The sequence below is a fragment of the Mobula hypostoma genome, chromosome 31, assembly GCF_963921235.1.
Source record: "Mobula hypostoma chromosome 31, sMobHyp1.1, whole genome shotgun sequence".
Classification (NCBI taxonomy): Eukaryota; Metazoa; Chordata; class Chondrichthyes; order Myliobatiformes; family Myliobatidae; genus Mobula; species Mobula hypostoma.
Genome location: NC_086127.1, coordinates 1,117,981 through 1,135,353, shown reverse-complemented (window position 1 = coordinate 1,135,353; position 17,373 = coordinate 1,117,981). Strand labels below are relative to the sequence as shown.

Genomic DNA, 17,373 nt, shown 5'->3' with positions numbered 1-17,373 from the left:
GAAGGACGGGGTGCTGTGTGTGTGTGTGGGGCGGGGATATTGGTGAAGGAATGAACGACGGGGGGCTGTGTGTGTGTGGGGGGGATTGGTGAAGGAATGAAGGAAGGGGTGCTGTGTGTGGGGGGGACTGGTGAAGGAATGAAGGAAGGGGTGCTTTGCGTGTGGGGGGGATTGGTGAAGGAATGAATGAGGGGGTGCTGTGTGTGTGGGCGTGGTTTGGTGAAGGAATGAAGGAAGGGGTGCTGTGTGTGTGTGGGGGTTGGATTGGTTAAGGAATGAAGGAAGGGGTGCTGTGTGTGTGGGGGAGATTGGTGAAGGAATGAAGGAAGGGGTGCTGTGTGTGTGTGGGGGGTGGATTGGTGAAGGAATGAAGGAAGGGGTGCTGTGTGTGTGGGGGGGAATCGTGAAGGAATGAAGGAAGGGGTACTGTGTGTGTGTGTGGGGGTCGGATTGGTGAAGGAATGAAGGAAGGGGTGCTGTGTGTGTGAGGGGGGGTGTGGATTGGTGAAGGAATGAAGGAAGGGGTGCTGTGTGTGTGGGGGGGATTGGTGAAGGGATGAAGGAAGGGGTGCTGTGTGTGTGGGGGGGGATTGGTGAAGGAATGAAGGACGGGGTGCTGTGTGTGTGGGGGGGATTGGTGAAGGGATAAAGGAAAGGGTGCTGTGTGTGGTGGGGGGTGGATTGGTGAAGGAATGAAGGACGGGGTGCTGTGTGTGTATGTGTGTGTGTGGGGTGGTTATTGGTGAAGGAATGAAGGACGGGGTGCTGTGTGTGTGTGTGGGGTGTATTGGTGAAGGAATGAAGGAAGGGGTGCTGTGTGTGTGTGGGGGCGGTATTGGTGAAGGAATGAAGGACGGGGTGCTGTGTGTGTCGGGGGGGGATTGGTGAAGGAATGAAGGACGGGGTGCTGTGTGTGTGTGTGAGAGAGACAGAGACACACACAGAGGGGTTTGGTGAAGGAATGAAGGAAGGGGTGCTGTGTGTGTGTGTGTGTGTGTGTGTTCGTGTCGATGTGGTTGAGAGGGGATTGGTGAAGGAGCTGGAGGGAGAACGGGGGAGAGAAGCGAGAAAGAGAGGAGAGAAGGAGGGAGAGACACGAGAGGGGAGCAGAGACAGAGAGAGAGCGAGAAAGGCAAGGAGAGAGAGAGAGAGAGGGAGGGAGAGAAACTGGTGGAGGGTGGAATGAGGGAGAAGTGCAGAGAGCGCGAGAGAGGCAGAGGTGGGGAGAGGGCGACAGAGAGCGAGAGAGAGAGACAGAAGGAGGGAGTGAGAAAAACAGATGGGGTGAAGACGGAGAGAGAAAGAAAGACAGGGAGGGGCAGGAAGATACAGAATGACAGTGAAAGAGCGAGCAAGGAGAGCGAAGCGAAAGGAGGGAGTGCAGAGATTAAGGGAGACAGAGATGGGGAGGGAGCGAGGGAGGGGCGGAGAGAGCAAGTGAGACAAAGACGAGGGAAGTCATAGAGCCGTAGACGACTACAGCACAGCAGCGGGCCATTCGGCCCATCTAGTCTGTGCCAAACTATTATTCTGCCAATTCCCAATGATCCGCACCGTCGCCCTGGACCACAGCCGGTTCATGTCTCCCGCCCGCACCCCCCCCCCCCCGCCGACCATCGATGAATTTATGCAAAATGGAGTCACACAGCAGGAAAGCAGGCCTTTCGGCCCATCTAGTCTGAACTAGAGTGAGGGGGAGTGAAAAAGAAGTGGGAGCCAGATTGAGTCTGGGAGGGGAGAGAGGAAGAGTAAGACTCGGGGAGGGCGGAGAGGGAGTGCTGGGGGAACAGCGAGAGGGGCAGATAGGGGTGAGAGAGAGAGGGAGGTGTGTCGAGAGCAGAAGGAAAGAAGAAGACAGGGGAAGTCAGAGAACGTGAGCGAGAGAGGGAAAGTGGGAGATAAAAGATGGAAAGTAGGGTTAAAATAGGAGAGGGAGAGAAGGAGACAGAATGAGAGGAGAGATAGAGAGACATATGGTTTGAAAGAGAGAGCGAGAGAGAGAAGGAGAGGTAGAAAGGGGGAGAACTTGGGGAAAAGAAGCAAATTGGAGAAGAGAAAGGTAATAAAGGAGGTGAGGAACAGAGAGAGACGAAGAACATCAGTGAGTGAGAGACGGGTGGGGGAGAGGAATGAAAGAGTGAAAGAGACGAGTGTGTGAAGGAGGAAAAGGGGGGGGTAGAGACGGTGCGTGTGAGGGACTGGGTGAAACAGAGTGAACGAGATTTTAAAAAACAGAAAGAGTGAGAGGGAGACAGAGTGCGAGAGACAGCGAGGGAGAGGGAAGGTGAGTGAGTGAAAGAAAGCGAGACAGAGAGAAAGACTGAGAGTGAGAGAATGTGAGAGACAGAGTGAAAGAGAGGAAGAGAGAGAGATAGAACGCACGTGAACCCAGTGAACTATCCCACACCATTGGCGGGTCGGGAAGATTGGATCACACGGTGTGGAGGGAGAGACAGGTCACTGGTGATCGTGAAGCGGTCGTAACCAGACTGCCGGACGGTGAACCTGCAAAGGCCTGTGCTGGGCCCCCTACTCTCTGCGATAACGATGCGAATGGCAGTGTGCCGAATGGGTGACGTTGAAACAGGTGCTCTGTGTGTGGCTGTGAAGGAGATTGTCTGAGGTCGCAGCGGATCGAGGTGGGGGAGGGTAAAATGTGAATCAAACAAGGGAAGGGGAGGGAGACATTTCTCTCAATTGGTCCCATGACACTTACATCTGTCTCTCTCTAACTCTCACTATCTCCTCCTCTCCCTACCCGTCGTCCTCTTCCCCGTCTTTCATTCCCCCTCCTCCTCCCCATATTTCTCCCCGCTTTCCCTCCCACCCCTCTCTCTTTTCTCCCCTACCCTGCCGCCCTCCTCTCTCTGCCCTCTCCCTCTCTCCTCCCTTCCCTCCCGCTCCGTCCTCCCTCCCTTTCCCCCTTCTTTACCCCTCTCCTGCCCTACCCCTTCTCTCCCGTCTCTCCTCGTATCCTACCCCCGACCCATCCCACCCTCGCCTCCTATTTAATAACCCCCCCTTCTCCCCCTCCCCTCTCCCTCTCCCTCCCCTGTCTCGTTGCCGTAGCGGGCGGAGGGTGAGGGTGGAGGGGATGGAGGGGAGCCCCCACAGGGCTGGTTTTAAGGGAAAAGTCTCACTGTCCTTTCCGCTCCCAACCAGGTTCGGTCCGGGAACCCTTCCCGAGGCCAGGAATGGCTCGGACTGCCGCGTTCGGGGTGAAAGGTGAGGAATCCCGTATTCACCGCCCCAATTAAAGGAGGCGTCCACTGCCCACTCCAAACGGAGGGAAGGGGCGCTTCCAACACTGGGACCTCCCCGCCAGGGCGAGAGAGAGAGGGGTGGAAAGAGGTTATAGAGGAGGTGGAGCTCTGGGTTGTACCCCGAGAGGAGCACCGCTGCGGATCCAGAGAGAATGGAGGGGTGTTTCGGGGAAGGTCACGGGGACCGGTGGGTGGGGGGGGGGCCGGGGTGGTGCGTAAGGGAGAGATTGACAAAGGAGGGAAGGGCACGGCTTTCGATCTGGAAGTTTGGGAGAGTGCGAGGAAGGCGGTGCGTGGCGGAGGTTCAAGAGAAGCTGCTCACGGAGACAGGGAAGGATATATATAGGAGGAAATGGGTCATAGGGGCGGGAGGTGGTGTAGGAGAGCGAGGGGACGAGGGAGGCAGGGAGCTGCGCAGGGATGGCATTGGGGCTGCGGACACGAGGAGGAACGTAGGGGAGGGTGAGGTGAGGAAGATGAGGAGGGGAATAAGGGAGGGGGGCTCGCAGAGACGGGGGTGTTTAGATGACTGAGGGAGTGACAGGGAGGGTCAGAGACGGGGGAGGCGTGGATCACGGAGACGGGGAAGGAGTGAATCGCGGAGACAGGAAGAGGGTCACAGACACAAAATACTCTGCAGATGCTGGGGTCGAAACAACACTCACAACACGCTGGAGGAACTCAGCAGGTCAGGCAGCATCCGTGGAAAAGATCGGTCGACGTTTCGGGCCGGAACCCTTCGTCAGGACTGTAAAGGGAAGGGGCAGAGGCCCTATAAAGGAGGTGGGGGGAGGGTGGGAAGGAGAAGGCCTAGAAGTACTGGTTTTTCACCTGGAACCTACCAGCCTTCTCCTTCCCACCCTCCCCCCACCTTCTTTATAGGGCCTCTGCCCCTTCCCTCTACAGTCCCGACGAAGGGTTCCGATCTTTTCCACGGATGCTGCCCGACCTGCTGAGTTCCTCCAGCGTGTAGTGCGGATCACAGAGACGGGAGTGCTGTAGGGAGGGACGGGGGTGATGGAGGTGGAGTTGGCGAAGGAGAGGGAGGTGTGCCAAAGACGCGGAGAGGAAATAGGGGAGAGGGGAGTGTGTGTGTTACCATCAGGTAGGAGGTACAGAAGCCTGAAGGCGCACACTCAGCGATTCAGGAACAGCTTCTTCCCCTCTGCCATCCGATTCCTAAATGGGCATTAAACCCTTGGACACCACCTCACTTTAAAAAAATACAGTATTTCTGTTTTTGTACGTTTTTAATCTATTCAATATACGTATACTGTAATCGATTTATTTATTATAGTTATTATTATTTCATTTATTTGTTTTTTTTCTATGTTATGTATTGCATTGAACTGTTGCTGCTAAATTAACAAATTTCACGTGACATGCCGGTGATAATAAACCTGATTCTGATTCTGACTGAGGGCTTGACGGAGACGAAGAGGGAGAGAGTGACGGAAATGGGGAGGGAGTTGTGTAGGCGAGCTGGGGGAGGGCGTCACAGACCGGGAATGGTGTAGGTCAGTGTTCCCCAACCTCCGGGCTGCGGACCGATACCGGGCCGCGAAGCATGCAGGGGTGTAGTGATAGCCGGAGCGCACCTAGCACATCTTTAAGAAAAAAGCCGAAATAAACAAGCTAATTAATTAGGTGCCGCCCGGCACGTAAATGTCGGCCCAGATCAGAGGCAATTGCAGATTTCGCTTCACTCTTCTTTCCAGGGCGCTGGAAACTTTAGCTGTTCCATTGTTTGGTCAATTTAAACGCCAGCCCAGACAGCCCGAAAAGACAGGGCTGTCAGGATTGACGTGACATGTTGAAATCTACGCAAACTTCTACTAAAGTACAGGCGCTGCCGTGGTTTCTTTGTAATGACAGTTACGTGCTGGTCCCAGGACTGATCCTCTGACTCTTTTCAGAGATAGAAACGTCAATCCTTAACGCCGAAGAATTTATTGACCCTCTCCACCTCAGTTCCTCCAATGAAGACTGGCTTCTGGGCGGCACCTAATCAACTAGCTTGTTTACTTCGGCTTTTTTTCTTAAAGATTATCTGGGTGCGCTCCGGCTCCCGCTGCACCTCTGCATGCTTCGCGGCCCATTATCGGTCCGCAGCCCGGAGGTTGGGGACCACCTATGTAGGTGATTGACGGCATGACGGAGATGGGGAGGAAGATGCTGACGGAGACGGGAAGGGAGGGGGTTCACGGAGGCGGAGTGGGGGGAGGATTACGTAAGGGAAGGAGTTTGGGGAGTGGTCACAGAGACGCGGAGTGGTGTATGTGAGGGAAGGGGAGGCGAAGACGGGAGAGAGGGGGGTGAAGGAGACGGGGGAGATCACAGTGACCCTAAAGTTTGCTCCTTTCTCAGGTCGGGGATCGAGCAGGCGCGGCAGGATGGCGGAGGGACACAGCAGCTCGTCAGAGGACGGCCAACATGCCCCGAGAAAACTCAGCTCCCGACGTAAGCCAGATTGCATCGTACCTTTCTGTGAGACAGAGTCAATGGGCCGGACCCTGGACAGCACTGATGCGCGGAGGGATTTCGGGGTCCAAGTCCATTAGCTCCCTGAAGGTGACCTCAAAAGTGGACAGGGCGGCAGAGAAGGCGTACTGCCCGCTTGCCTTCATTGGCCGGGCCGTTGAGTACCGGAGTTAGGAAGTCGTGCAACGGCTGTACAAGCCTCCCTGGTCGCTGATTTCTGCCCTTGCCTCTCTCCAATTCCCGGCACACTGTTGGTGTCTTCCACAGTGACGAGGCCTAGGTTCGTCCCTCCTCCAGTTCCACCCCCACAACCCCAACTCTCAGCCTCACAGGGAACAACAATCTCTGATGTGTTGGGCAGGCTCAAGGCCTGAGGCTCCCTCTGTGGGAACCTCATCCACCCACCCCCCCCCCCCGCCCCACCTGCCTCGTTTGCTCGCACGATGTCGTACAGTAAAGGTAGTAGCACGGGCGGGCGGCAAAGAGTGGGCAGAAAAGGGGTACTTCTCCGGTTGGCTGCCGGTGTCTAGTGGTGTTCCACGGCGGCCGGTGTCGGGTCCGCTGTTTTACTGCAGAAGACGCAGGGGCAGAATCAGGCCATTCAGCCCGTCGAGTCTGCTCCCGCCATTCCCTCGTGGCTGATCCCCGGGTCCCGCTCAACCCCATAAGGCATAAATTATAAAAAAATAATGTAAGATGGCGGAGAGCTTGAAACCAGAAACCATATTAAAAACTCAAAAAAGAACATGACACGGATGGCTCTGTAGTGACGCAATCACGCTGCGACATCGGCAGCCCAGCTGCAAACTCCGGCTACATCTCGGAGTCTTTCAGGTTGGAAGGGAGTGGAGGGATATGGACGTTGCGTGGACAGAAGCGACTGAAGTTCTCCTTTAATTGGCTCCGGGGCCTGTCCTTGTGTTTTACTCTCCTGTGTTCCGAGCCCCCTTGTTGTACTGTCCGATGGCCCGGGGACGGCCGAGGGACGTGAACTCTCCCTTCCGTCTGTCTCGCAGGGAAACGCGGCCAGCTGGAGCGACAGATTTCGGCGGAGTCCTCCAGCACGTCGTCGTGCGAGTGGTACGAGAACACGCGGCGGGATACGGATGAGGAGGAGGAGCAGGAGGAGGTGGAGGAGGCGGCGGACGCCACGAGGAGGGGCGAGATGGAGCCGAATCGCTTGGGTAAGAAACCGTTCGAGGAAGGGAAGACTGTCGAACTCTAAAGGCCTAGATGGAACGGGCAAGAACAGGATTTTCTTATCGCGAGTGAGTTTAGGGCACAGCCTCAGAATAGTTAGGTGCCGTTTTAGAAAAGAGATGAGGAGGAATATTTTTTGGGTGGAGGCGACGAATCTGTGCAGTGCACTGCCACAGGCGGCCGTGGAGACCGTCATTGGGTAAAATTAAAGCGGAGGTTGATGTGCTTTTGGTTAGCAAGGGTGGCAAACGTTACGGAGAGAAAGCAGGAGAAATGGGGTGGAGGGGGATATTAACTCAGCCATGATGGAATGGCAGGGTAGACCCGATGGGCCGAACAGTTTATTTCCAATCCTTTCTCCTCTGGTCCAGTTGTCTGACAGGAGCCTTTCAGTGCTCAGTTTCAGAAGGGAAGTGCAGTCACTGAGGGATAGTGCGAGGACGATCCTAGCCTTCCCAATCTTACCCGCGTGTTAAACCCACCCCAAACCCCGCCACCACCACCACCACCACCATCACTAGCGTGACGTTGCCGTTATGGTGCGCCTTTCTATCTTCCGTTGCAATTTGTAGTCCACATCCTGGTGGCCGTTCGGCAGCCTGAGGAAGAAACTCCCAACAGGGCCTTTTTTTTCACTCCTGCTGTTCCTCAACTCTGCCCACAACGATCCCACACCTTCCGATTCAATTCCACTTCCCTGCAATGGATTTCATATCATTTCTGACTAAGGGAGTCACCCCCAGCCCTTACCCGCCTTCCTGCCTGCTTTTCGATTCCATTTGTATCCCGCGTGCTCGGAAAAATAATCTTTCGAGCCACGAGTCTGTGATGCTGACAGCAGCATTCCTGGCAATCTCTAACTGCCCTACAAGGCACTTATGCAGTACACAGCGTGCATTCAAATATAACACCTTCAGTCTAGTATTCATCACCCTTTTCGGTTTCGACACCATGTCGCACTTACGTTCATCCACTGACTGCAATTTTGCCCTTATCGTCTGCCGGTCCTTCCTCTCCGTCTGACTGCACACTTCATCTACTTGTATACCAACCGCCCTGTCACTCCGATTCCCGTCGTCCCCCCGCCGAATTCGTTTAAGCCCTCCCCGACAGTTCCAGCAAACCTGCCCGCAAGGGTGTTGCCCCGCACCCTCCTCGCGTTCGGGTGTTTACCGTCAATTTTTCACAGGTCGCATCTTCCCCCAGAAGAGACCCCCCCCCCCAATCTGAAACCCTGGCTCCTGCACCAGTTCGTCAGCCACGCATTCATCTATCAAACCATACCGTTCTTTCCCTCACTGACCCGTGGCACCGGCAGCAGCCCAGATATTACTACCGTCTATTCCCTCTTCAGCACCTCTTCCCTTTTCCGACCTACGCCGTCGTTGTCCGACCTCTGGCTGTACACCCTCCGATTCAGGACGCCGTGCACAAGATTCGAGACATTTCTCGATCCTGGCACCTGGGAGCCAAATTACCATCTGGGTGTCTATTTCACGTCCGCAGAATCTCGTGTCTGCTCCGCGAACTAGGGAATCCCCTATCCCTACTGCAGTCCCCTTCATCCCACCTCCCCGCACTCCACTTCTCTTCTGAGCTACAGAGGCAGACTCGGTGCCAGATATCTGGTCGCTGCGACTTTCCCCGGTAGTTCGTGCCCTTTCCTCCAGCGGGTGGTCTACTTATTATGGAGGTGAACGGCCACAAGAGGTACTCTGAACTGTCTGCCTATTCCCTTTCCCGCGCTTGGTTGCCTCCAGCAACTTCGGGTGACAATCGTCGCCGTAGGTTCTGTCTATTACCTCCTCATTCTCCGGTGTGCTGACGGTGACATATTCAACGATTGTGCTGTCGTCACGCCCCTCGTCACCCCTCACGGGCTATAATTTTCTCTTCCTTCTTTTACCTTGCAGCGGTCGCTCCCTTGAATGCGATGCAGAGTTCGACAAGCACCCTGCCCGTCGAGGAGTACGAGAACGTTGACTCGCACTGTCCGCCGCAGACCAGCTCTTTCGGTATGGCCATTTATCTTTGACCCTCTTGCTTCCCCACTCCCACCCCCTACTCCCTCGTCGCCGCGTTGTTGCCAATACCAACAACGTCCAAAAGCTGCGTTATTGTTTCTGCCACTGTCAACTGGGCCAGGGGAGGGGGAACGTCGACTCAGACCATGAGAGGCCTGCGTCGGACATAGTCGGGAACTATACCTTACTAGGAAGTCTGTGAACTCTGCGCCACTCCCGGCACAGAAACAAGAGCGATGTGTGGTTAAGTGCCTTGCTCAAGGACACAAACATGCTGCCGCGGCTGAGGCTCGAACTAGCGACCTTCAGATCACTAGACGAACGCCTTAACCACCTGGCCACCTGCCCAACGTGTCAACTCGGCCAGGGAGCGGCAACTGATCATGCTGAAACGTTCATCAGTGCACCGTCAGGACAGACCCCTAGCGCACCCGCTCATTCTTCGCCAAATATAATTCAAAATCAGACAATGTCTCTTCTGCCCGCAAACTGTCCTCATCCTTACATTCATCTTGCACATCCACGTGTCTGTTTATCAGCCTCTTCAACGCCTCTATCGGATCCTCCTCCAACACCACCAAGATCAGCACACTCCAGGCACTCCCCACTCTCCTTTGACCTTTCCCCCTCCCACCCTGAAATGCATGCCCTCTAGTATTAGGCAATTCGACCGTGGTGGTGGGGGTGCGTTGAAGTGCAAGGCGAGCACCGTCTCCAACAAGAGGGGAAGGGTTAGTTTTGTATTCGGAAAGGAGCGGCACGCAGGCGCAGTGGTTAGCACAACGCTGTCTGTAAGGAGGTTATACCTTCTCACCGTGACCACGTTGGTTTCCTCCGGGTGATCCGGTGTCCTCCCACTGTCCGAAGACCACCGGTTAATAAGTAGGTTCGTTTTTTTAAAAAAAAAATTATTGTGATACAGAGTAGGTTAGTAAATTTGCTGATGTCAAGAAGGTTGGGGGTGTTGTGGATAGTGTGGAGGGCTGTCAGAGGTTACAGCGGAACATTGATAGGATGCAAGACTGGGCAGAGAAGTGGCAGATGGAGTTCAACCCAGATAAGTATGAGGTGGTTCATTTTGGTAAGTCAGATATGTTGGCAGAATGTAGTATTAATGGTAAGACTCTTGGCAGTGTGGAGGATCAGAGGGATCTTGGGGTCCGAGTCCATAGGACACTCAAAGCTGCTGCGCAGGTTGACTCTGTGGTTAAGAAGGCATACGGTGCATTGGCCTTCATCAATCGTGGAATTGAGTTTAGGAGCTAAGAGGTAATGTTGCAGCTACATAGGATCCTGGTCAACCCCACTTGGAGTACTGTGCTCAGTTTTGGTCACCTCACTACAGGAAGGAAGGTGGAAACCATAGAAAGGGTGCAGAGGAGATTTACAAGGATGTTGCCTGGATTGGGGAGCATGCCTTATGAGAATAGGTTGAGTGAACTCGGCCTTTTCTCCTTGGAGCGACGGAGGGTGAGAGGTGACCTGATAGAGGTGTATAAGATGATGAGAGGCATTGATCGTGTGGATAGTCAAAGGCTTTTTCCCAGGGTTGATATGGATAGCACGAGAGGGCATAGTTTTAAGGTGCTTGGGAGTACGTACAGATGAGATATCAGGGGTATTTTATTTTTACGCAGAGAGTGGTGAGTGCGTAGAATGGGCTGCCGACGACGGTGCAGGAGGCGGATACGACAGAGTCTTTTAAGGGACTCCCGGATTGGTACATGGAGTTTAGTAAAATAAAGGGCTATGTGTAAGCCGAGGTAGTTTGAAGTTAAGGATATGCTCGGCACAGCATTGTGGGCCGAAGACCCTGTATTGTGCTGTAGGTTTTCTGTGTTTCTATGTTTCTAAAAAGATCAAGTAGGGGAAAAGACAGCACAGCGTCGTGGTCCAGCATTGTCCAGCATTGTGCTACAAAGTTCAATGTTCTATGTATTGTCTTTTCATGTTTTCTCCTCTCGAGGCTGGTATTCATACTAAATTTCCAGTCCGCACGGCTGAGGACTGATTCCCTTCTGCAATCCCAAAGCATCCCCTCATCCCAGACCGGCGCCATTTTTGTTTTCTGGAACTCCATTCATGGTTAGACATTTCAGCACCCACCAAAAAGGTTTCAAACTTAATGATCCTTAGGAGCGCGCCAGACGGACGTAGATGCTGTTGAGTTTCTCCCACATTTTGTGTCGGCTAGTCTGAATTTCCAGCACCTGCAGAATATCGTGTGTTTATAGCGCTTTCCTCAGACACGTTTCAGTCTGTAAAAAGGCAATACGGGGGAAAAAAAATTAGGTACGAAGGTAAGCTAGCCAAGAATATAAAGGAGGATAGTAAAAGCTTCTTTAGGTATGTGAAGAGAGAAAAATCAGTCAAGACCAAAGTTGGGCCCTTGAAGACAGAAACGGGTGAAATTATTATGGGGAACAAGGAAATGGCAGACGAGTTGAACAGGTACTTTGGATCTGTCTTCACTAGGGAAGACACAAAGAATCTCCCAGATATAATAATGGCCAAAGGACCTAGGGTAATGGATGAATTGAAGGAAATTTATATTAGGCAGGAAATTGTGTTGAATAGACTGTTGGGTCTGAAGGCTGTTAAGTCCCCGGGACCTGATGGTCTGCATCCCAGGGTACTTAAGGAGGTGACTTTCGAAATCGTGGATGCATTGGTAATCATTTTCCAATGTTCTACAGATTCAGGATCAGTTCCTGCGGATTGCAGGGTAACTAATGTTATCCCACTTTTTAAGAAAGGAGGGAATTAGAAAACAGGCAATTATAGATCAGTTAGTCTGACATTAGTGGTGGGTAAGATGCTGGATTCAATTATAAAAGATGAAATAGCGGCATATTTGGATAGCAGTAGCAAGATAGGTCCAAGTCGAATTTACGAAGGGGAAATCATGTTTGAGTAATCTTCTGGAATTTTTTGAGAACGTAACTATGAAAATGGACAAGGGAAAGCCAGTGGATGTAGTGTACCTGGACTTTCAGAAAGCCTTTGATAAGGTCCCACATAGGAGGTTAGAGGGCAAAATTACAGCACATTGAATTAGGGGTACGGTACTGACATGGATAGAAAATTGGTTGGCAGACAGGAAACAAAGAGTAGGGATTAATGGGTCCTTTTCAGAATGGCAGGCAGTGACTAGTGGGATACCGCAATGCTCGATGCTGGGACCGCAGCTATTTACAATATACATTAATCATTTAGATGAAGGGATTAAAAGTAACATTAGCAAATTTGCAGATGACACAAAGCTGGGTGACAGTGTGAACTGTGAGGAGGATATTATGAGAATACAGGGTGACTTGGACAGGTTGGGTGAGTGGGCAGATGCATGGCAGATGCAGTTTAATGTGGATAAATGTGAGGTTATCCACTATGGTGGCAAGAACAGGAAGGCAGATTGCTATCTGACTGGTGTCAAGTTAGGAAAAGGGGAAGTACAACAAGATCTGGGTGTCCTTGATCATCAGTCACTGAAAGTAAGCATACAGGTACAGCAGGCAGTGAAGAAAGCTAATGGCATGTTGGCCTTCATAACAAGGGGAATTGAGTATAGGATCCAAGAGGTCCTTCTGCAGTTGTACAAGGCCCTGGTGAGACCCTGCAAGAGTATTGTGTGGAGTTTGGGTCTCCAAATTTGAGGAAGGACATTCCTGCTATGGAGGGAGTGCAACGTAGGTTCACGAGGTTAATTCCCAGGATGGCGGGACTATCATATATTGAAAGATTGGAGCGACTGGGCTTGTGTACACAGGAATTTAGAAGGATGAGAGGGGATCTAATTGAAACATATAAGATTATTAGGGGATTGGACACGCTAGAGGCAGGATACATGTTCCGGATGTCGGGGGGTCCTGAAACAAAGGCCACAGTTTAAGAATAAGGGATAGACCATTTAGAACGGAGTTGAGGAAAATCTTTTTCACACAGAGGTTTGTGGATCTGTGGAATGCTCTGCCTCAGAAGACAGTGGAGGCCAATTCTCTGGATGCATTCAGGAAAGAGTTGGATAGAGCTTGTAAAGATAGCGGAATCAAAGGTTATGGGGATAAGGCAGGTACTGGATACTGATTGTGGATGATCAGCCATGATCACAGTGAATGGCGGTGCTGGCTCGAAGGGCTGAATGGCCTACTCCTGCACCTTTTGTCTATTGTCTATTGTAATATTCATTCCAGTTTCAGTGGCAGTTTTATTAGGTACTCCCCCCGCCCCCCCCACCCCCGCAATACTGAATTAAAAGCGGCCACTGACTGCAGACCCGTCGGCTTCTGCTGCCGTGGACCGTCCACATCAAGGCTACGACGTGCGGTGCGGTCAGAGATGCTGTTCTGCAAACCGCTGCTGTAACGCGCGGTTAATTGAGTTGCAGTCGCCTTCCCGTCGGCTGGAACCAGTCTGGCCACTCGCCTCCGACTTCTCTCATTAACAAAGGTGACAGAACTGCTGCTCACCGGATGTTTCATTTTTGTTGTTTTGTTCGCACCATTCTCTGCAAACTCTTCAATCAGAATCAGCATCGGGTTTTTTTAACAGCAGCATGTGTCGTTAAATTAGTTAACTTAGCAGCAGCAGTTCAATGCAATGCGTACTATAGAAGAGGAAAAATAAGTTGATGATGATAATAATAATAATAATTATTATGATGATGATGAATAAATAATTAAATCAATTACAGTATATTATATTGAATAGATTAAAAATCGTGCAATATCAAACCCAGAAATAATACATGTTAAGAAAGTAATGTAGAGCTCACGAGTTCAATGTCTATTCAGGAATCGGATTGCAGAGGGTAAGAAGCTGTTCCTGAATCGCTGAGTGTGCGCCTTCAGGCTTCTGTATCTCCTACCTGACCGTAACAGTGAGAACAGGGCATGCCCTGGGTGCTGGATGTCCTTAACAATGGACGCTGCTTTTCTGAGACACCGCTCCCTGAAGATGTCCTGGGTACTTTGTAGGCTAGTGCCCGAGGTGGAACTGACTAGATTTACAACCCTCTGCAGCTTCTTTCGGTCCTGTGCAGTAGCCCCTCCACCGACCCCCCCCCCCCACCCACCCGCCCAATATCAGACAGTGATACAGTCTAGGAATGCTCTCCACGATACATCTAAAGAGGTTTTTGAGTTTATTTGTTGACATGCCAAATCACTTCAAAATCCTAATGAAGAATAGTCGTTGCCTTGCCTTCTTCATAACAGCACGGATAGCCATGCAGTTATATGAGACTGCTGTGCGTGAGAATCTCGGGAGTTCAACAGTTTCGGTGATGTTCAAACCAGCCTGTCTGGCACCAACAATTATTCCACCGTCAAAATCATTCAGATCAAATTTATTCACCATTCTGATGCTCGGTGAGAATAACAACTAATCCTCTTGACCGTGTCTGCGCGCTTTTATGCATTGAGTTGCTGCCACGTGATTGGCTGATCAGACCCTGATGCAACCAATCAGGGAACTTCCATAGCACATCGTTCAGAATCTGTTCAATTTTGTATGTTGACAGCTGTGCCCTGTCCTGTGACAAGTCAGGGGTTCGAGGAGTCTTCCGAAAGTGATTACGATGACATTGGGGCCTATACCTTCTCGTGAGTTACCCGCCGAATCCTTCTCCGGTGAGTCAGCTTGGGACACATTAAGGTGACCTAGAGAGAGCTGCACATCGTGCCTGACTCGTGTCCCGGGAGCGTTCGGTGTCCACACTGGGGATAAAGTGGAGGGGACAGACTCTGGGGGTGATGTAAAGGGAGTTCCGCACCGTGTCTGACCCGTGTCCCTGGAGCGTTGGTGCCCACACTGGGGATAAAGTGGAGGGGGGCACACACTGTTGTGGTGACGTAGAGGGAGCTCCACACCGTGTCTGACCCGTGTCCCGGGAGCGCTCGGTGCCCACACTGGGGATAAAGTGGGGGGCACACACTGTTGTGGTGACGTAGAGGGAGCTCCACACCGTGTCTGACCCGTGTCCCGGGAGCGCTCGGTGCCCACACTGGGGATAAAGTGGGGGGACAGACTCTGGGGGTGATGTAAAGGGAGTTCCGCACCGTGTCTGACCCGTGTCCCTGGAGCGTTGGTGCCCACACTGGGGATAAAGTGGGGGAGGGACGCACTGTGGGGGTGATGTAGAGGGAGCTCCACACCGTGTCTGACCCGTGTCCCGGGAGCGCTCGGTGCCCACACTGGGGATAAAGTGGGGGGACAGACTCTGGGGGTGATGTAAAGGGAGTTCCGCACCGTGTCTGACCCGTGTCCCTGGAGCGTTGGTGCCCACACTGGGGATAAAGTGGGGGGGGACACACTGTGGGGGTGATGTAGAGGGAGCCCCACACCGTGTCTGACCCGTGTCCCGGGAGCCCTCGGTGCCCACACTGGCGATAAAGTGGAGGGGGGGGGACGCACTGTGGGGGTGATGTAGAGGGAGCCCCACACCGTGTCTGACCCGTGTTCCGGGAGCCCTCGGTGCCCACACTGGCGATAAAGTGGGGGGGGGACACTGTGGGGGTAATGTAGAGGGAGCCCCACACCGTGTCTGACCCGTGTCCCGCGAGCCTTCGGTGCCCACACTGGGGATAAAGTGGGGGGGACACACTGTGGGGGTGATGTAGAGGGAGCTCCACACCGTGTCTGACCCGTGTCCCGGGAGCGCTCGGTGCCCACACTGGCGATAAAGTGGAGGGGACACACTGTGGGGGTGATGTAGAGAGAGCTATATATGAAACGGATGATAAAGTAAACGGGTGGGTTAGTACGTTCATAGACGCCACCAAGGCTGGTGGTGCTGTGGACTGTGGAAAACAGCGGGATACAGCTCGGTTGCAGATACGGGCGGGAAAATGGCCGTTGGAGTTCAAGCGGGCCTGGTGAGAGGTGTTGCACTTCGGCAGGTCAAAGGTGAATGAACAGAACGCGCATGGCATGGCAGGTGTTGTAGCGGTGTTGATGTACGGAGGGATCTCGGCGTGTCCACGCCCACGACTCTCCGCACAGGTAGACAGGGGGCGAAGGAAGGCGTAGGGCACGCTTGCCTTCATTGGTCGGGACGGCGAGTACAAAGGTCGGGAAGTGACGCTGCAGCCGGTCAGGCCACACTTGGAGCCTGGTGTGCGGTTCTGGTCGTCCCGTTGCAGGAAGGGTGTGGGGGCTTTGGAGAGGGCGCTTGCTGTCTGTGAGCGATAAAGGGCGTACTTTGGTCGTTTCCTTCTGGAGCGGTGCCGGCGCCTGATTGAGGTTTATAAGGTTATGAGAGGTACAGGTATTAATTGCTCGCTACCGCCCCCTGTGGCGCCAGAGGGTAACGCATTTAAGGTGAGAGGCGGAAAGTTCAAAGAAGGTGAGCCGGGCGAGGTTTTCGCACTGAGAGTGGGTGGGCGAATGAAACGCGCCGCCAGGGGTGATGGTGGCCAGAGACTGTTAGACAGCCGCGTGGATGCGCGGGGGACGGAAGGAGTACGGGCGTCGTTTAATTGGTTAATTGCTAATGCGAGGGCCTGTTTGTACGCCGCGAAGCGTAGGAACGTACGTCTGAGCAAATTGCCCTTCGGCCCACAGCGTTGGGCCGACCAGGCAACCGACTTGAGAAGCTGCCTGGAATTTCCCTGCTGCATAGTTGGGTCCCGTTTGCGTCTGTGGGGTCCCGTTGTGTCAGGAACCCACTGCCCCCAAGGGACGAGGACTGAGGCGTGCAGTGGGGGAAATCGGCGGTTGAGTGGGATGGTGAGCTGGGGGTGGAAGACCATAATTATAACCCTGACCCCTCCTTCCTCCCTTCCCAAGGCCAGAGATCGCGGCAGAGGGCCGCGGCCGGGACTTCCGATCAAGACTCAAATTCCAGTGCGCAGCGAAAAACAAAGAAACTGGAGCGAAACGCCTCGTTTGCTTCAAGAACCAACACAACCTAAGGCTGTGCCGGGGGCAGCCAGGGAGTGTCGCCTCACCCCCCCCCCCCACCCCAGCATAGCATGCCCACAAGCTCCTGAGACTACGACCGCAAAAAATCACCGACTGAAACCCACAGCGAAACAAGCCCCTGTCAGAGCCTCCCGCCATCTCACGCACACAGTCGGGCCTCCAGTCCGAGGTCAAGGCCGCCTCCGGCCTCCAGCCTTCAGTCTATGTCCCCGGACTCACAGCCTCGCAGACCTCGGGCCTCCGACTTCCGGGCAAGCTGTCCCAGAGAGCTTTGACCTTCGCCTCTCCGGCCGCCGGACATGCCACTCACAGGATCTCGACTTCTGGACTTCGACCTCCGCCCAGTCGTTTCCGATCTTCGGCGAACTTTCCACGCCCCGCGAGCCGCCATGGATTCGGGCCCAACCCGAGCGCAGCGACCAGCTGACGTTTCGAACCAGCGGTTCCACCTCTGAACTCGCCGGCCTCCAGCTTCGGCTCAGAGC

The 17,373-nt window shown here is 53.4% G+C and overlaps 1 protein-coding gene across 2 annotated transcripts in view; it reads left to right on the top strand.

The window, feature by feature from the left end:
* Positions 1-16,891, top strand: part of LOC134339957 (deleted in malignant brain tumors 1 protein-like) — a 113,197-nt gene extending 96,306 nt beyond the window's left edge. For both annotated transcript variants that reach the window (XM_063036762.1, XM_063036761.1), the window contains exons 10-15: positions 3,163-3,225; positions 5,631-5,723; positions 6,761-6,928; positions 8,858-8,959; positions 14,487-14,595; positions 16,754-16,891. In XM_063036762.1, the coding sequence (XP_062892832.1) occupies positions 3,163-3,225; positions 5,631-5,723; positions 6,761-6,928; positions 8,858-8,959; positions 14,487-14,572 (512 nt within the window). In that variant the 3' untranslated portion in view covers positions 14,573-14,595; positions 16,754-16,891. The remainder of the gene's footprint in view (positions 1-3,162; positions 3,226-5,630; positions 5,724-6,760; positions 6,929-8,857; positions 8,960-14,486; positions 14,596-16,753) is intronic.
* Positions 16,892-17,373: the final 482 nt, after the last annotated feature.